The sequence below is a fragment of the Xiphophorus couchianus genome, chromosome 4 (genome assembly GCF_001444195.1).
Source record: "Xiphophorus couchianus chromosome 4, X_couchianus-1.0, whole genome shotgun sequence".
NCBI classification, from domain to species: domain Eukaryota; kingdom Metazoa; phylum Chordata; class Actinopteri; order Cyprinodontiformes; family Poeciliidae; genus Xiphophorus; species Xiphophorus couchianus.
In genome coordinates, this window is record NC_040231.1 from 3,993,104 (window position 1) to 4,009,634 (window position 16,531).

General features: G+C 37.3%; 2 protein-coding genes across 2 annotated transcripts in view; one reads left to right on the forward strand and one right to left on the reverse strand.

Annotated features, from left to right (window-relative positions):
- Positions 1-16,531, forward strand: part of nav2a (neuron navigator 2a) — a 262,068-nt gene that overhangs the window by 11,987 nt on the left and 233,550 nt on the right. The gene's annotated exons all lie outside the window — the stretch shown is intronic.
- LOC114142741 (tripartite motif-containing protein 16-like) lies at positions 13,084-15,943 on the reverse strand. Its single transcript, XM_028014174.1, has one exon. The coding sequence runs from the start codon at positions 15,698-15,700 to the stop codon at positions 14,036-14,038; it is 1,665 nt and encodes a 554-aa protein (XP_027869975.1). The 5' UTR covers positions 15,701-15,943; the 3' UTR covers positions 13,084-14,035.

Here is a 16,531-nt window from a genome sequence, read left to right on the forward strand (position 1 = left end):
GGGCTGTTGGTGTTGACAGGACTTCTGCTTCAGGGCAGAAACGTTGGAGAGGTGGGCCTTATCAAACCTCATCCAAATACAAAATGATTTATCAGCAAAAAACAAGAAAGTCATTATTTTAGTAATCAATTAATCAATAATTCTGGTGATTAATCGATTAGTCTGACGATTAATCAAATAAAAAAAATTACTGCTGACTAATTTCTGCTTGGATTATCATTGGTACAGTGTAGGGCTGCATCTGTTTAATTTTTGGATTAACCAATTAATATTTGGAAAGCAAAATTCTATATATTTATTTACATTTACATTGTGAAGCTAAAGCTTTCACACTTCCAAGATTTTGGGTTAAACATATTTAAAGACAAAGGTTTTATTCATTTTAAGTGCAAAATATACATAATTTGAGCAATTTTGTCTTAATTGTTACGTTGTTCTTTCAGCAAATGGCCTTTTTTAAACTCTGCAGTTAATGATTGATTTCTAAATTATTATTTCAATAATCAATTATTCATGATTAATCATTTCAGTCCTTACAAGATAAAACCTATCAGTTTGTTTGGACATATTTTTCCAGTTACCACAGTTTTAAATTCATCTTCTCATCTTTCACAGTGATAAAACAAACATCTCTGGGTTGAAACTACAAAATGGGACTTTATAATTTATATTTTACGCTTTAACACCTTAAAACTCATCTTTAAATCATGAATTGGCAAAAGTAACCCCAGCAGAAATGCCCACTGCTTTTCACTAGGGCTGCAACTAGAAAATAAGTTAATTAAAACTACTTAAAATAACTTGTGGAGTTCCACACGGTTTAATATTGGGAATTTGAATAAAAACAGTACAAACACCAGAACATAAACGGTTTAAAAGCTAATTTTCCCACATAAATTACTTATTTAACCTCTTTGTAGGATGTATTTTTTTCTCCTTCAGTTTTTGGTCATTTTGTGTCGTTCTGGAAAAACTAAAAGGATTTTCCTGTCTTCATTAAGCATTGATATAAAAAAAACCCCAGTGTTGTCTGCAGCAGGTTGTGGTTGTCCCGACTTGGACTGCGCTGTAATCCATGTTTCGGGGATGGAGGGGGGCAGCGGCCGGATTCTGGTTCAGTCCGGTTCAGGGGAGACGGTCAGCGGATGAACAGGTGCTTCAGATCGCTCCTGTGGTGATGATGGGATTCCTCCTTTACAGACACGGGAATCACATTTATTATCCATGGCAACTTGTAAAGAATAAACAGCAGATTTTATACAGAGGTGATCGTAAAGATGATCTATATCCTTTTACGGGTTAGAATGGGTGTTTTTGCACAGATCTGTGCTGTAACTAGCTAGTTTATACCAGACTGTGAAGCTCCCCGTGTTACAGAAAGAGAAAAGCAGTTATTACTGCATACAATAAGCATGCTTTGACTTGTTTGCAAAGTGACAAAAGGAGACAATGGTAAATTGGTGCTACATGGATAAGTCGAAATAGAATTTTGTGAAAACTAAGGCTAAATTAAGTTGATTTATTTAATATTGTTTTTAATTTATGTGTGACATTGAAGCTGGTATTTTTAGTTATTATGCTGTGAAAATCGTTTGCTAATCAATTCTTAAGGTGCAGAACTGATTGGAGGGAAACACAGTAGATAATTATTTCAGTACCAAATACTGAAATTGCTGTCATTACTAGCTACTACTAGTTCTAGCTTTCTATGCTACTACCAGTATAGAAAATTACTACCAACTGTCTATGCTAGCAGCTTTCTATGCTAGTAGCTTTCTATGCTTGTATAGAAAGATACTACTAGATTTCTAGTAGTTCTGTGTTACTACTAGTATAGTAGTAGCTTTCTATGTACTTCTATAGTAGTACTTCTACTTGTAAGCTACTACTAGTACTGGCACAGAAAGGTATTGCTTGTGTAGAAGTAGCTTTCTATGCTATCACTGCTACTAGCCTTCTATGCTAGCAGCTTTCTATGCTAGTAGTATATTTGATGATGCTGTTGATTATGATTTTCCCATTAGCTGGACGGACTGATCATAATCCCTTTGGTTCCTACGAACCCAAAACCGAAAAATCTTAAAACTGTTTAAAAGTTTTATGTCATTTTATCATCAGATTTACTAACAAAATGCACAGGAAGCTACGACTAGCTTTCTATGCTAGTAGTAGCTTTTTATGCTAGTATTTATGACACTTTTCCCAGTAGCTGGATAGAAAACTCATTATGTGTTTGGTTACTATGTGCCCAAAGCGGAAAGATATTAAAACCGTTTATTATTTCAAGTTGTATTATCAAGAGATTCACCAAAGTTATCGCATGTTTTGCTAATATTGTTCAGCTGTAATAAAGCTGATAAAGACTCTCTTCCTGTCATTGATTTCTGAAGCTGCTGAATCAGCAGCAGGACATCAGATCAGCGTGTTAGGCCGGTTTTACGTGTTAACGTCGTAATCCTTATTCTGCACAAAGACGCCGTTATCTTAAGTCTGCAGAGCATGTTTCCAGTTGAGGCCCCCACACCTTCTTTCCAACTGTGTGTTTTTCATTCCTGTCGTCCCATCTTCACTCTAGGAAATACGCTGGAATTCAATTTTACACACCAGGAATTTCAGCTCTGATAAGGACGAATGAAGAGCAGAAAGAAAACGGTTTTCATCTGCAGCAGCAAGTGTGGAGCCACAGTTTCCTCTAGTTCCTCCAGCCAATCTCTCCACAGCCTCTTAACCTCGCCTCCGTTACGGACGCCCCGGCGTAAATCTGCCACGTTTGGAGAGCGACTCAAACAGCGAGGGAGAGGAGCAAACGGTTAGCTTTGTTACAGGAAAACACTCGGTGGAAATCTGTAAAATTTTGCCGAATCCCTGCAGGGATGTGGGAACATAATTGGTACACAGGTGAAAATCGCCGCTGAGGGAACATTTAGAAAATTACTGTTAGCTGAACATCGGATGATGACGTATTTATTTGACAGATTTTCCAGCTCAGAAACCGTTACAGCTTGGATTATGAGTGACTTTTAAAAATCATATTCTGCTTTAATTGCTGCAGGATTGATGTTATTTCACAATGGTGTGTTACGTAGGAAAAAAGGCAGTAAATTTCAACCATAAAACAAATTTTTGAGTTTAATCTCAGAAATGTTCTGGACAAAACATAAAAATTTCTGATTTTGAAATGTCAAAATTTGATTGATAAAAAAGCTCAGAAATTTTGAGATTCTAAGACAATTTCTAAAAAAACATGTAATTTCTGAGTTTAAAAAGTAAAATTTTGAGATTGGGGAAAAAAACAAGGACATTTCTGAATCTCAAAAGTTTAAAATTTTTGACTTTTGAAACTCAAATAATTTTGTTCAAAGATGAAAAGAATTCGTCCTAGAATTTTTGTAGAATTTTTGTAGAAAATTTTCTACAAAAAGCAAAAAGTTTCTGAGCTTCAAAAGTCAAAAATTTTAAACTTTCGAGATTCAGAAATGTACTTGTCTTTTGCAAGAAATTTCTTTTATATTAATCTCAGACATTTTCTGACAAACCCAAGGTAATTCTGAGCTCAATCAAAAATATATGTGGAAACAAATTCAAACATTTTGAGATTTATCTCAGAAATATTCTAGGAAAAAAACATGGACATTTCTGAGCTTGTGAAGTTGAACCTTTGACTTTTGGAAATTGTCAGAGTTTCAAATTTCAAAAATATTCAACTTTTTGAGCTCAGAAATTTCCACGATTTTTTTCTAGAGAATTACTGAAATTAATTTCTGAGTTTTTGGTGGAAACTGACTTTTTTCCTAATTGCCCCAATATGCCGTTTTATGTTGACTCTAAAAACTTTTGAGCTTCTTAAAATTTCAGGTATACTTAATTTCTGGATGTAACAGTATTAGTGTAAATGTGATATTTATATTTACTACCATGAATCTTTAGCATGTTGTGTCCCCTGCTGTAGCTGAACACTTTAATTCCTATGAGAGTGCTAAGCTAAGCTAGGCTAGGTGCTGAATCAGATGTTTCTCCCGGTTTCAAACACTCTGTCGGGGAAACTAAATGGCCGCTGAGGTCACACACAGGTCAACGTCTCTGTAGCGGTGTTCCGTACTTAGCGGGAAAATAATAAACGAGCTGAATAAATATGGATTTAATTTTTTAATCGTAATGGCAGTTGTGTCAAATTGTTCCAACAGAGAACTAATGCGTTGCTTTGTGTGCTGTTGTAACGTCAGAGCTACAGCTGAGTGAACAAATTGTTCTTTATGGGTCAGTAGTTTCACACAATGAATGCTAATGAGGTGAAAACAGTCGATGAAATCAAGCAGATTTCTTCATCTCATGATTCAGCTTGAATTTCAACAAGCACAGCTGCAGCGTTTCCATATTTTATTAACTTTTCTACCTTTTGTCACATCAAAATCAGATGGTAAATGTATTTAAATGGGATTTCCTGTGAAGCAGTTCATAATTGGGAAGAGAAAGGAAAAGAATAAATAGTTTCTGTTTTCTCCAGATAAAAATCTGAAGAGTTTTTCCTGCATTTGTATTCAGCCTAAAACATTTATACAACATTTATACGACTTCACTGCAGTTACACCTGCAGGTGTTTTGCTTTTTCATCCGATTAATCGCCAGAGTAATTGGTGCATTAATCAATAATTAAAATTATTTAGTTGCAGCCCTATATTTTGTCATTATGAAGCATTTCTAATACTTGTTGTTTTCCAAATAATGATGAGCAATCAGTGTAATCGATTAATCGTCATTATAGTTGATTAATCATCAGAGTAATTGATAAATTAATCGCTAACTAAAATAATCTTTAGTTGCAGATCTATATATTGTCATTATTAATCTTAAAAATTAAATTAAATTAAATTGTGAAAGCAGAGTTGGGTAGTAACTAGTTACATTTACTCAGTTACACTTGAGTAAAATGCACTTTTACTACACTGTACCTTTTTACTTGAGTAATTTCATTTTGAAGTATCGCTGCTTTTACTTGTGTAAAGTTTCTGTATTTTCTACCCACTGAATGAAAAACATGTTTTAACCAAAGATCCACCAGGCTCAGACACACACCTGCAGTTTCTGTTAAAGTTTTCTAACTTTTTTATTTACAGAAACTAATTTGGAAAAAAAATTTGTGGCCTGATTTTGTTATTTTTTGTTATTTATATGGATTATTGTCATTTTTGTCCTTAAAATACCAAAATTTACATTTAATTTTATATTTTGATGATGTAATTTTTAAGTATTAATTGATTCAGTAATTGAGTAAACTTTTTACCGAATACTTTTTTACTTTTACTCCAGTAATTTCTTGAATAGCTACTTTTTAATTTTACTTCAGTAAAAATAGGTTGAAGTAGAGCTACTCTTACTTGAGTAGTTTTTTGGTGCTCTGCCCACAGCTTAGTAAAAGTTCAGTATTTCTAAAAGTAAATTTTTCTAAAAAAGGTTACTCAAGTAAATGTAACTAGTTACTGCCCACCTCTAGCTTTATGCATGCAGGAGAGACCGTCCTCCTCAGTTACAAACATTAACGAGTTTCACCACTAAGCTGCATCCAGTCGCCGTTTTCACCCCTCCTCCTTTTCCATGACAACACCCATCGCTAGTATCACTTACACACGTAATCAATACGCGCTCTCTGCTGCTATTGATCGGGGACGGCATGTGCTCAGCTGCTGGGGCCGAGGACCCAGAAACGGACGGTTGATCAGCAGCACCTGGTTCTGCTCTCCAGCATGGAGGAAACGCAGCGAAATTAAGGAAGACTGCAAACATCAAAGCCTTGTTGGTTTATACAGGAACTGTTAATGAGCGGTTGTTAGGAAATCAATTTGCTGCAGGTCAACAGCTTCATTTGATGCTGTAATGAAGTGTTTAATTGAAGTGTAATACAGAACATAATGGATAAATGAAAGTATATGTAGCTTTTAATTGACAGTCGGAGGATGTTTAAATTAGAGCCGTGATGTTCTGCAGTAAAAGATCAGAATTCAAAGGCAGCTCAAAATAATTTGAATTAAGTTACCAGAGTGCTATAAAGATAATTTATTTTTATTGATAAACTAAACATGAAGGCCTATTTAATTTAAATGGCTGCACCCATAATAATCTATTGCCATAAATATTTTTAGTCTCCACAGTTTATTTTATTAAACTTTTAATTAAAAGAAGCAATTGTTTTATTTCAAATTTGCTGCATATTTTCGTTACATTAAACTCAGCTCTTCCCAAACTACAGATGTTTCCACACCTGATAGTCCGGTAGACTCGGTTCGACTGGGGAACAAAAACATTTGTTACATTTTCAGCTGCTGCCGTTCGCTTTCACGCAACATCGTGTCAAACAAACCCAACACTTTGAGAAACATGTTCCCATTCTCGCCTGTGGGGGCGCTGCAGCAAGAACCATTGAAGGAAACAACAGAAAAACCTCTGAAGAAGACACTGAGCTCAACTTCCTCCTTCACAAAATGTAAACAAAAATGGAGTAGCGTCAGAATTTTAGTGTTTGCAAGTTTAGAGGAAGATTAATCTCAAAATTTCAGTTTTTCTGGAAAATTTCCAACTTTTGAAACTCAGAATTTCCAAAAGTTGAACATTTTAAAGTTTTTTTTCTTGAAAATTTCTGGATTAATCTAAAAACTTTTGTTTATTTTTCCAGCAAATTTGAACTTTTCAAACTCAGAATTTTTTGAGAAACATTTATTAAATTTATCTTTTTTTCTGTCAAATTTGTGACTTTCAAGCTCAAACATTTTCCTGTTTTTTTTCTTGAACATTTCTTATGCTAATCTAAAAATTTCAGAGATTTATTTTGGCAGAAATTTACATCTATTTTTTTTCTCTATCTCCAATGGTCCTAATCATAGGTGTGAGACAAATGATCGTTTTAAAAAATATATTTATAAACAAGTCACTAAAGACGCCACCTAAATTCAGTGTTTACTCATAAATCTTGTGTTAATTAAAATTAGACGTAAAATTTTCCAAACTGAAGTCCGACTTCTGGCAACTCCTCCTGCTAGTGACGGATAATTTGCAGTACATAGGGACCGGAAACTGAAACTGCATCCTTGTAATTGAATTACGTTTCATTTTATCTCCCTTTTCTGGACACATTACCGTCTGTCAGAACCAGTCAGTATAACCAAATCAAATCCAATCTGATGCGTTTGCAGCTGATTGATTCCTGCACGGTGTAATTAAATTGTTGCTGTAGCCGATAAGAACCATGACTGCTTAATGTTGTAGGACGAGAGGTGACCCAGTATCATGGGAGCATCTTCCCACTGACAGATGAGATGTGGGACTGGGATTAGTGGAAAGTGGCTGGAATTTCTGTTGTATCTTCATATTTTAAAGATTAGGTTTAAGGTGTTAAAGAGTAAAATTTAAATTATGTGAAAGATGAGAAGTTTTATTAAAAATTGTTAGAATTGAAGAATATGTCAAGCAAACTGAAAGCTTTTATCTTACGGCTGAAACGATTAATCAGATTCAGTGTGATTAATCAGTTATTAAAATAATCAATTAATCACACTAATAAGCTAATTTATTAATTGATCAATTGTTAACTGGAGTAAACAGACAAAAAAAGCTAGTTGCTGAAAAAACAGCACACTCAGAATAGTAATTAAGCCAAAACTGTACCAAAAAATATTCATTTGATTTAAGATAAAAACCCAACCTGTAAATGTATTTTATAACTCCTCAAGCAGAATAGTCTTAACTTCACCGATTCAAATTCTGTAAATAAAATCTCTTTTCAAGCACTTTTTCTTATCCAATTACTAATCAGTTAATACAAAAATTAATGAATAGATTGTCGTTTGTGTACGAAGAAGTCCAGCAGAAAGGTCTGAGCTTTTCACAGAAATATGTTTTAGCTGCAGATGAATCATTTACTGCAAATCATAGAGTTCACTAAAGGAATGCATTTTGGCAATTAAATGTTTATCACTAAAATAAGGAATTTAATTATGTGCATCTTTTAATGTATAAAAAACCTTTACATGAAGAATCTGTAGAATTTCAACATTTTTTAATTGTCAGTAAATTGATTAATTGATATCTAAAATAATTGCTAGTTGCTGCGCTGTATTGTCATTTTGAAGCATTTTCAGTACATTACTATAAAATTACGATTTAGACAGATTTCCATCTTTTTCCTCTGAGTGTCCAGTTTCCTCTGAGAGCTTAATGAGACTTTTCAAGCTCTATAAGGTGGAGATAAGATGATCCTTGGACTTTAGTGTGAAACACGTGTTTCTCTCTTATATCTTGTGCTGATGGTTTCTTTTTGTCCTCTAAAGGCAGGAGGTGCTTGTTGCAGCTGGGGTCACCAGCATGAGGCTCAAGGACGTTGCAGTAATTCAATCTTACCTGTTAACAGGCCTGTAGCTCGTAATCTGATGAAGCGCCTCGGATACTCACTGTAAACGCTTTAAAAAGACATTAAATGGCTTTTGTTAAATCCACAATGTGATTTGACATTTAGAGGTTTTACGTATGGATGTGTTTATATGAACAGTGATCACAGTCGGATCTATAAAGAGCGGGTAAAGACGCTGATCAATACCCGTCACAGTCCAGTTGATCAAATATTTATCCAGGAAGAGGGAGGAGAATAGACTTCCTGTCGGCTCAAACGAGCCGCGTCTCCTCAGGTTGTCCTGCCAGAAGAAAAGGTTTTATCAGGTCAATTCATAGACTTTGGTACGGAAGAATATCAGGGCCACTGGGGACAGAAAAATAATTGACTTTTAATTTCAGAAGGTGAAAGTCTGAATTCTGAGGAAAAGACAAAATTCGAATGAAAAAAGTTAAATTCTGAAGAAAAATAAATTCTGGGAAAAAAAGTCAGAATTCTCAGATTTAAGTCAAATTTCTGAGGAAAAAAAGACAAAATTCTGAAAAAAAAATCTAAGAAAAAACAAAGGAATTCTTAAAAAGATTTTGTCTATTTTTCTATAGGAAATGGAATCACTGCTTACAGTCGAACGTCTTGTGTACCTGTAGCTTTTTAAAAAGCTGTGTCTTTTTAAAACAATGTTGTAGAGATATTTGTTCTTATAATATAATCCTGTCCACACCTGATGGGTTTAAGAAAAGTAAAACCCACTGAATGACACTAATCAGTGATGTTGTATCATGCCACACCCAAAGAGGGCAGTGTAGCATTAAGCTAACATCTGTCAGACAATCACAATCCTTCAAACCAACCACAACTTCCTGGTAGGAATTAAACATGGAGCCATTTCAGCAGGATTTTAAAGGGGATGTATTGTCCAAAATTGACATTTTGCACATTTGTATTCTTCCATTTGGATTTATTCTGCTTTTAAAAACGGCCCAAGCGCTTAAAAAAACTACAACAATAAAAACAGCCTCTGTGTACATAAGTTAATATTTTTTGGTGTCTGGAAAATGAGCCGTTTCAAAAGCCTCCAGAATGTAACGCCACAAATCGGCAGACGCAGATTTAGACAGATTTCCATCTTTTTCCTCTGAGTGTCCAATTTCCAGACCTTTTCTGTGCTTAATGAGAATTTTGAAGCTCCATAAGGTGGAGATAAGATAATCCTAGGACTTTAGTGTGAAAGTCCTAGGATTGCTAGGTAACGGGTTGCCCGTTATCTAGCAACCCAAGCGAAGCTCAGCCCCGTTGCCTAGCAACCAGCACGGTTGGTCAGCTGGTTTTCACCACTGTATGCAAAGCCTGCTCGAAAAAACAAGTGTTTTGTTGTTGTTCTTCAGAAACCACTAGTTTCATTCCTGTTGGTTGTGCAGGAGGCTCCACTTCTGCTTTTCAAAGATGTAAGGTTGTACAGTTGTGTATCTGGCCAGCAGCAGCTTATTTGGATTTAAAGTGACCAGATGCCCTAAAAAGACTAAAATCTCATCATCTAAGAATAATTTTGTGCAAAAAAAAAAAAGTAATTAACATGTTTTGTTCCTCCCATAAACCCAATAGCTCACCTATAAATATAAGTTATGAAAATTTCTCTACATTATTTTCTCATTCTGAAAATGTAACTCTGATGAACTGACGTGCAAATAGCCTATCTTTAATTTTGAGCTTTAATCTAATTAATTTTCAGTAACTTCCTTTATTGTGCAACGCTTGGCTGCTTTGTTTTCCAACCTTCCACAATGATGTTTAGTCAAGCAGAAAGAAACACATTAGCAGCTCCTCCTCCTACAAGATCCACCCACAGCACACATGATGATAACAACATGTTAATTTCTCTGTCTGGAGCCTCGTCTCTCTCTCGAATTGCCCCACATTCTGGGGAAGTTCCTGTACATTTGCACATTTATCTGCGTTTTCCTCTTCACTCCTCCTTTTCCAACAAGTTTAATGATGTTTGAGTCGCTGGGATAATTCACTGCTCTCCCATTGACTGTCAGCTTCCAGCTGTTTCGGCTGCTGGCAGGCGGTTCCTAAACGCTCTTACGCCAACAGTTCCTGGCTCGCTGAGCTGTGACTCCAGCAGAAAGGGGGCATTGGAGGGCGGAGGAGCTGCTGTTAGCGGACTGAAGGTTCTGGCTGCAGTGATAAGAGACTGATAGGGAGCTGCTGGCGCGGACGAGTTGGACACCTTGATGCGTTGCTGAGCAGGAGCTGAGAGGCAACATGCTGATGATTCAGAGATTAATGTTCTGACTGTGTTCAATAAGCAGGTGTTGGTTTTGTGCAGACACCAGATTCTGGCTGAAACATATTTTACAGAGCAGGCAAAGCGAAACGTAGCAGCTTGTTCAGTTCTCATGTTGCTGTGCCTCCCACTAATATTGAAATATTATGAATCACTTTTTTATACATTAAAGGGGACCTATTAAGCAAAATTCACATTTTGTATATTTTTATGCTTCCATTTGGGTCTCTACTGCTTCTAAAAACAACCCCAGAGCTTTAAAAAAAAACAACAACAGAACACCGGGTTTTGGCAATAAGTTGATGTTTTTTGGTGTCTGGAAAATGAGTCGTTTCAAAAACCTCCTGAATGTTCAAAGATGTGTGGTTGCATCTGAATCATTATTGCAATCTGTATTTTAATTGTGCAAACTAAACTAAATTAAAACAAATCGGCACACACTACCCGTTACTTAGCAACCACAGCAGAGTTCTACTGTTACCTAGCAACTAAAACGTAGCTCCAGCATGTCTGGACAGCTGGTTTTACCTCTGTAGGTAAAAGAAAAGTGTTTTATTGTTGACTTACCATCCAGAAACCACTTGGTGGTTGTGCAGAAGGCTCCACTTCTGCTTTTCAAAGATGTATGGTTGTACAATTGCGCATCGGTTTGCCGACATTTTCACGTGCGATTACAAACGTTCAGTTGGGGGCCGTGGGCTCGATATGAAACTTCCTCTCCATATTTTTCTTATTTAACTCTACCTATTCAGTAACTATCCCAGTAATCATCCTCCCCAGTATGTAAGCCTACCAGTTTAGTCACTTTTTTGTCAGATCCTCCTTATTTCTTCTGTTCATTCTAGTTCCTGGTTTCTGCATTTCTAAGCTTTTTGAGACTTTAATAAACTACTCACTCTCCATTCAGCCTACTTGTTTCGTTCATAACTGTTTCCTTCCTAAAATATTACATTTAATTAACCTTTAGGATAAATTAGGTGATGTGGTAAAAATATGCTGAATTGGTGTGGAATTGATTTGTGTTTTTCATTTATAACAAAACATTTTTTCCATGTTACAAGTGAAATTATCTGCCAGTTGTATTGTTCTTTTTATTATCAATGTTTGAGAAATTAATTATATCAGATAAGCTCCTATATCTTTCTGAAAAGTTACTTTTAAGTTTTTTTCCCAAGTGTTCTAAGATATTTGCACTGGAAACAAAAATACCTGGTAAGATTTTGTGTTTTGCAGTGTAATGTCCCCTTAAACAAAAGTCAAATCCCTCTGTTGGTAATTATGTCTTAAAATGTTTTTAACATATTATATAATAGATATTTGGAAAATAAAGGTTATAATTTATAACAAATCCAAGTTTGCTGCTGACGTTTAAAATGTTTTACGATATTTTTGTTTTGTGTTGCAGCCTGTAAATTAATACATTTCTGCTAATCAGGCTTAACTTTTTTTCAGCCGCTCTGTGTTAATCTACTACAGGAAATTAAATTAAATGTAACTGCAGTTGCATGCAGAATGAGTCTGAGTACTAATGAACTGTAAGGTGAGCTGATATGTGTGTCAATATATTATGTTGTAGCAGTCGATTGCTGCAGAGATTTTCTGCACCTGCCACATTTGGCTGCATCCATAATGCAAATGAGTCTCTCTTCCACGTCTTAATTTTTGACTAGAGTAAGCACTTTGGACAGAATTTTACCAAAGATGCGTGAGAGCAGCCTGCAGGCAGGTGAGTTTTATCAGAGCCACCGCTTCCTGTTTGTTTGTGCGAACGGCTGGAAGAAGGTGGGGACATTTATCAAGAGGGAAGCTTCCAGGGGTCAGCGCGCCGTCCAATTCTTCTCTAATGAAGAACACAGCTGAACCAATCAGAGCTCTGTTGCTCTGAGGCAGCCAATCAGGCAGGTGAGGTTGTGCAGGATTGATGAGAGGAGCGAGTCCTGATGAAGGATCGCCATAAGCCGGCAGAGATAACGCTCCGCTCAATGGAAATGCAATAAAGCCTGAATGTAGCTCGGTGTTGGCTGGTTGATAACAGACGTGCAGCAGGAAGCGCTGAAATGCAGCGCGAGACTCCAGAGCTTTACATGTAAAGCAGCAGTGAAAATAGGACGATGTGTGAATGTAAGCAGACAAAGAGTGAGCCGATCATTCATTTTATCCTATAAAGAAGAGCTATTGAAGCCCTGCTGCCAACAGAACAAAGATTGTACTCTGGTTTAAATCAAATCAATGCGACTAAAGAGAAACTCGTGGATGAGTTTCTCTACATCCTGCTGAGACATTTGTCCTCTAATCCTGGAAATGATGTTCAGGTGGCAGAAGGCCGACTTTGTAACTGTCTTTATGTGACTCTAAAGGTCAGAGTTCAGCCTGATCTCTAGTTTTCAGCTGTAATAACTGAAGCTATGCATTGACTCTATATCGCTCCAAAGATAATAACTCCAGTTTTGTTTCTGTTCAGTTGGAGAAAGTTTGGCACATCCACACATTTATCTGTTGTAAGCATTTATTCAGTGACTGGATGGTCCAGAGTCACCTGGTGACATCGTAATGTAGAGCTGTGTATCATCTACATAGTTATTCAAACATTTCCTCCAGCTCCAATTCCTATACCTCTAACTGAAACATTAGTGCTTTAAAATGTCCAGACATTCCAGTATCTTCCAATAAACTCATTCATAACATCCAAATCTCTAGTATCTTGTACCACATTCTCTCCAATAGAGCTTTAATATCAAATATTGAATATATAAGAATATATATATACATATATATATATATATAGACTACTATGCTGACAGAGGAAACTTCAGTAGATTCAGATTGTACTCAATCAATTTATTAACCTGTAATGTTTAAAGACTTCAGGACCTAAATCTGGGTTTTTCTTTCACTCTGGGCATAAACAAAATAATCTGGAAACTTTAACTTAAATAATCAATCTTAGACAAGTGAACATGCTTTGCAAAATACTTTTCCTTAACATTATTTCTTTGTAATTGGTTATCGCACTGAATAAAACACATAACATAGCTTCACAAACTTCAGCTAGTGAGGGGGAAACCAGAAGGACAAAATAACCCACGGGAGAAACAGACTCTTTTTGACGTAAAAAAACCCTGTTTATGAATCACATTATGGGGGAGGGGCTGTGATTGTTCATGCCGCCCCCACAAACTGCTGTCCTGGGCGGTTGCCCATGTCGCCCATATCAGAAACCGCTACTGTGTGGAGAAATATTTCTGTCATGTCAGAATAAAATAAAATATCAGCAGAGATTTCCTTTATGGCTCCTGGAACACAGAGATTTACATTTACACCAGAAAAATAAAGAACAGAACAGCAGAGGCATCAGAACAATGAATCCTGATCTATCCGGGTTTCCAGAACTCTGCAGAGGATCCAGTACCAACCCAAACTCCAGCCAGTAGCGGTTCAGTGAATCTGGTCTGGACTCTGTGGAGGAGAGTCATGGCTTCAGTGATGCTGTAGAAGGACAGAATACCTGCTCTGTGGTCCAGGTACACTCCGACTCTGGAGGAAACTGGACCTGAGATGGAGGTCCAGATGTTGTTGTGACCAAAACTAAAACTGTTTTGGGAACACTCTAATGCCCAAGATTGATCATTGCATCCAAATTCACATTCATTCCCACATCCTGCTCTACTGATATTCTTGTATGCAACTGATATATAAACACATGTCCCGCTCCTCTTAACCTCCCAGTAACAACGTCCAGTCAGACTCTCTCTACTCAGAACCTGCCACCAATTAGTGAATCTGTCTGGGTGACTAGAATAGGACTGATGTTGATTCATCAGTGTCACCTTCCTTCTCCCCTCTGATAGTCCCAGCTCTGTGTTTACTGTGTTTGGATCCAAAGTGATTTCACATGAATATTTTAGGAATCCAGCTCTGCTCTTTGGTTCTGGTTCTGACAGTAGAACATCCACCTCAGTGACCATCAGTGAAATGTTTGTCCATGAGTCTCTCAGGACGTTGTGTAGTTTCTCTCTGAGCTCTGACACAGCTGCTGTCACGTCCTCAAAGTGTCTCAGAGGACGGATGTTGATGCTGGATGAGTGTGTTGACTCACTGAGTGCTGGCAGTGAGGGGTAGTTGAGGAGAAACTGGTTGTGATCCTCTGTGTGTGAGAGCTGCTCCAGCTCAGCGTCTTTCCTCTTCAACTCAGTGATCTCCTGCTCCAGCTTCTCCTGAACATCTTTGACTCGACTCACTTCAGTTTCCTGCTGGGATCTGATCTGCTGCTTCACATCAGAGCTTCTTTTCTGGAGGAGACAGATCAGCTCAGTGAAGATCTTCTCACTGTCCTCCACTGTTTTATCAGCAGAGCGATTGATGGCCTCCACCTCCTGTTGAAGCAGCTTCACATATTTCTCTCTGTCCTGGATTCTCTGCTGGATGTTTCCTCGTCTCTCCTCCAGCTCTCTCTGCCTTTCAGTCCTTTCTGCTGCAGCTGAGACTGTGTCATGACCTTTATGTTCATCCATGGTGCAGAGATAACAGACACACTTCTGATCGGTGCGGCAGAAAATCTCCAATAACTTATCATGCTTAGAGCAGATGTTCTCCTGGAGGTTCTTGGACGGCTCCACCAGCTTATGTTTCTTAAAAGCAGCTGAATCATAATGAGGCTGAAGGTGTTTCTCACAGAAAGAGGCCAGACAGAATAAACAGGACTTGATGGCTTTCAGTTTTCTTCCAGTGCAGAAATCACAGGCCACATCTTCATGTCCAGCATAGCGGTGGTCAGCAGGAGCAGCTTGGAGTCCAGTCTTCTTCAGCTGCTCCACTAAAGCTGCTAGCATGGTGTTCTTCTTTAGCACAGGCCTCGGTATGAATGTCTCCCTGCACTGAGGGCAGCTGTGGATCCTCTTCTGATCCTCTTCATCCCAGTGGGTTTTAATACAGTTCATACAGTAGCTGTGTCCACAGGAAGTAGTCACCGGATCCTTCAGTAGATCCATACAGATCAAACAGGAGAATGTTTCTCGGTCGAGCTGATTCTGCTCCATTTCTGCTCTCAGTCACAGTGACTGTGTGAGTTTCACTTCCTGAAAACAGAAACAGATTCAAAGTTTGATCTTTGACTCTTGTCTCAGTGCAGAGAGGCTGCAGCCAATCAGCTTTCACCTTCAGCCGACGCTGGATCAACTCAGCATTAAGGCGTGTTTAAGAGCAGGAAGAACAGAAAAATCAGCCTTAGGGAAAGTCTGGAAGATGATTAACTGACTCAATGTTTTAAGGAGGGAGTCTGATTATCCTGTTTTAGAGATGTAACAACAGCAATCAACCAATCAAGTTTATTTTTATTGCACATTTCAAGAACAAGGTAGTTCAAAGTGCTTTATATCATAAAACCATTTTTAAAAAATCATAAAAATATTATACAGTCACCAATTGTGAAACCAGTAACAAGCATTACATTTTGTTAAGTACCATCATCATAATCATCAATACACAGCAACTAAATTGATCAGTGTTTCATCTGCTACTAATCAAAATTAACTCTATCCCGGTGGGTTGTTAGTCTAGATTTGAAGGAACTCAGTGTTTCTGCTGTTTTACAGTTTTCTGGAGGTTTGTCCCAGATTTGTGATGCATAGAAGCTGAATGCTGCTCCTCTATGTTTGGTTCTGGTTCTGGGGATGCAGAGTAGAACCAGAACCAGAAGACCTGAGAGGTTTGATAAAACAGCAGCAGATCTTAATGTATTGTGGTGCTAAGTTGTTCAGTGATTTATAAACTAATAGTATTTAAAAGTTTACTCTCTCAGTGGAAGGACTTTAGAACTGGTGTGATGTTCTCTACATTCTTGGTTTTAGTCAGAACAGCAGCAGCAACGT

Bases quoted from the DNA above. Each gene is read 5' to 3' on its own strand.
- LOC114142741 (XM_028014174.1), bottom strand. From the start codon at position 15,700: ATGGAGCAGAATCAGCTCGACCGAGAAACATTCTCCTGTTTGATCTGT.